General features: G+C 46.1%; 1 protein-coding gene across 1 annotated transcript; it reads right to left on the minus strand.

Moving 5' to 3' along the window:
- Positions 1-380: 380 nt before the first annotated feature.
- On the minus strand, positions 381-2,697 carry LOC108579005 (the record flags this gene model as incomplete). Its single annotated transcript, XM_017942433.1, has 1 exon — positions 381-2,697. A coding segment is annotated over exon 1 (2,317 nt), but the record flags the coding sequence as incomplete, so codon positions are not given.
- Between the last annotated feature and the right edge of the window lie 54 nt (positions 2,698-2,751).

The following is a 2,751-nucleotide window of genomic DNA, read 5'->3' on the forward strand; positions in this document are numbered from 1 at the left end:
GTATTGCTTACTATTAAAGAAAGGGTTAGAGCAGCCCTATTTTGCATTGCGACATTGCTCTTTGTTAATTATAATTTAAAATATTTGCAAGAAGCTATTTCTTAACTTTCTAGAAATCATATAACCTCCATTTCTATTTCACCGTGGTTTCATTACATACTTCCCTTATTCAGCATTAATTCAAAATTGAAAATTACAAAAAATATGCTGCTTGGACACAAAGATACTCATTTCTCCAAGTTAGCATTCTATAAATTCCACGTAAACATCGTAAATTTGATTTCTTTTCAATAGACCAGAAAAATACCGAACTAACATTCTCACGAAACTACCCTCGCAAAACTACGAAAAAATTCACCGTTCATCTGTCGACCACTTACCGTATTTCAGCCCTTGCCAATTCGAAACAAACTCCCCATACTTATACGCAGGAAGGACGTTGTTGTGCATCGGTTTATGCGCCGAAGGGCATGGCTTGTAAACAACCATACACCGTACGCATTTCCGGTTCGGTGTTGGAGCCGCTGGTACCGGATATGACGGTTGAATGTGCACGTACGCCATGGGGGTGACGGATTGTGGCGAATAGTAATTCGTGTATCTCTTACGGCGAACACCAATCCCTTTCTCACGATGCAAACCAGTCTTTCGAAAGAACGACGACCTTTCCAAGTTAAATTGTCCAACATTTGAAAACGACTCCACCTCCGAAGCTTCCTCCTTCTCGAACTTTCCAACATCCGAGAACACGTCGCGCAAATCTCCATATTTAAACTCTTCGTCATCTCCAAAATCGTACGATTTCTCCTTTCTCGAGTCCAATTCGTTCCCAAACTTTCCAATGTTGTTCCATCGTTCTGGACTCGTGAGATCGGCTAATTTCCCATTTCTCCTATTCAACTCGATCGATTCCTCGGAATTTTTCTGCACATCAGTTGCGATACCTTCTCTCGAATTTAACTCCATCTCATCGGTCGCTGTATTCGCCGTCTCTTCGTTGAACAGTTCGTTGTATCCACGTAGCGAAGTAGAGGCGAAACGATCTCGAAGAACGTTCTCGTCGAGTCGATTTTCACGATCCGTTATTTGGTAACCGTGGAAGGTCCCGCGTGCTGAGTCGATCTCACGAAAATCAACGGAAGGATCAGTGGCCCCGGGCAATCGATCACGAGATCTCGTTTCGCTCGTTCCCCTTTCAAGGATCTTCCCGCGATCCTGTTCCGCCGCTCGACCTTTACGGCTTCTGAACAGCTCGGACGTCTTTGCGGAAGATCGAGCCCCGCGAAAAAAAACGACACGGTCCTCCTGCATTCCGGCGAGACGCCGCCGCGTGGCTGGAGGGGAATCGACCGATCCAGAGATCGATTCCTCGCCTCGTTTATATCCTTCTTCCCTGTCTGCTCTCTGTGAGCCGTCCAACGATCGATCGGAATTATGGAAATCGTCCCCGATCTCGTTTGGCAATTCGACGTTTATGTTCCGTTCGATCGAGATTGATTTTTCCTTTGAAATTCGAGGTTTCTCGTTCGCAGAAGCACCGGACATCGACGATAAATTGTACCAAGAATTTTCTTCCTCGAGTTCGGTATTTTCGTAATCTACGTTGTCGTTTTCTGCGTGTAAATAGGATTGAAAAGGGGCTACAGTGGTACTCTGCTCGCGTTCTCCAATCTCGTCATCGTTCTTAACGCGTTGCTCGTGCAAGGTTAGCGAGAAACTGTTGCCCACGTCGAAGTAGTAACTTCGACTGAAACTCTTCCCGAGTTCATTCATCGATTGCCCATTCAGCTCGCGCGACAAATTCTCTTTAACGTCGCTCCTTTCACCGGCTCCCGAGCCATTCAACGCGCCGCCGGTCCCTTCGTCATCCTTCGAAAACCAACTTTCATCCTGAACAACCGTCGTTTCACCTTCCTCCGCGCTCCTAACCACCGTGTAATTTTCCTCCTCGTCGCCGTTCGATCGCCTCTCTGGTCCCTCCGCGAGCGCGAAATCCTTCCTCTCTTTAATTAAATCCTTCGAGACGTCGTTGTTTTTCCGATTTGACGACGGAAACGAGGTTTCCACGGAGCGACTCGTCAGGTCCGGATCGTTTCTCTTCTGGTTCCAAGATGGAAACGACTTTTCTGTCGAATCATTCATCGACTCGCGATCACCTTCATCCGCTGTGTTATCGTTTTCCTCGGGATTCCACGGCGGTAACCAGCTTTTCGCTAAATCGCTTATCGATCCGTGATTATATTCATTTTCTGCGCGATCGTTTTCCTCGAGATTCCGCGAAGCAGGGAAATTTTCCACCGAATAGTACGTCGAGCCTTGATTATCGTCATCTTTCGTATTTTTCTCGAGGTTTCGCCACGGAAGTAACTTATCTTCTGAATGACTGCTCGATCCGTGTTTTGTATGATCCTTGGTATCAGGTCTCGGTGTAAAGAGTGATTTTATCGTGGAATAACTGTTTTTAGCGTTATTGAACATCGGAGATGGTTCACGTTGATTGTCTTCATTTTTCGTGTTGTAATTATTCTGGAAATTGTCCACTAAACGATTCTTCGATTCACCAGTACTTCCGTCATCTTTTTTCTCTATCAAATAACTCTTCGATTGGCCATCGTTCTCCTCAAAATTCCACGTTGCGAAGTATCGATCGTCCGCGAAATAACTGTTCGATCCAGCGTCACTTCTCGACCCATCCATCCTCTCAAGATTCCACAGCGGAAGCGAGCTTTCCGGCGAATAACTGGCCCCATG

This window comes from Habropoda laboriosa, unplaced genomic scaffold (genome assembly GCF_001263275.1).
Source record: "Habropoda laboriosa isolate 0110345459 unplaced genomic scaffold, ASM126327v1 scaffold78, whole genome shotgun sequence".
Classification (NCBI taxonomy): Eukaryota; Metazoa; Arthropoda; class Insecta; order Hymenoptera; family Apidae; genus Habropoda; species Habropoda laboriosa.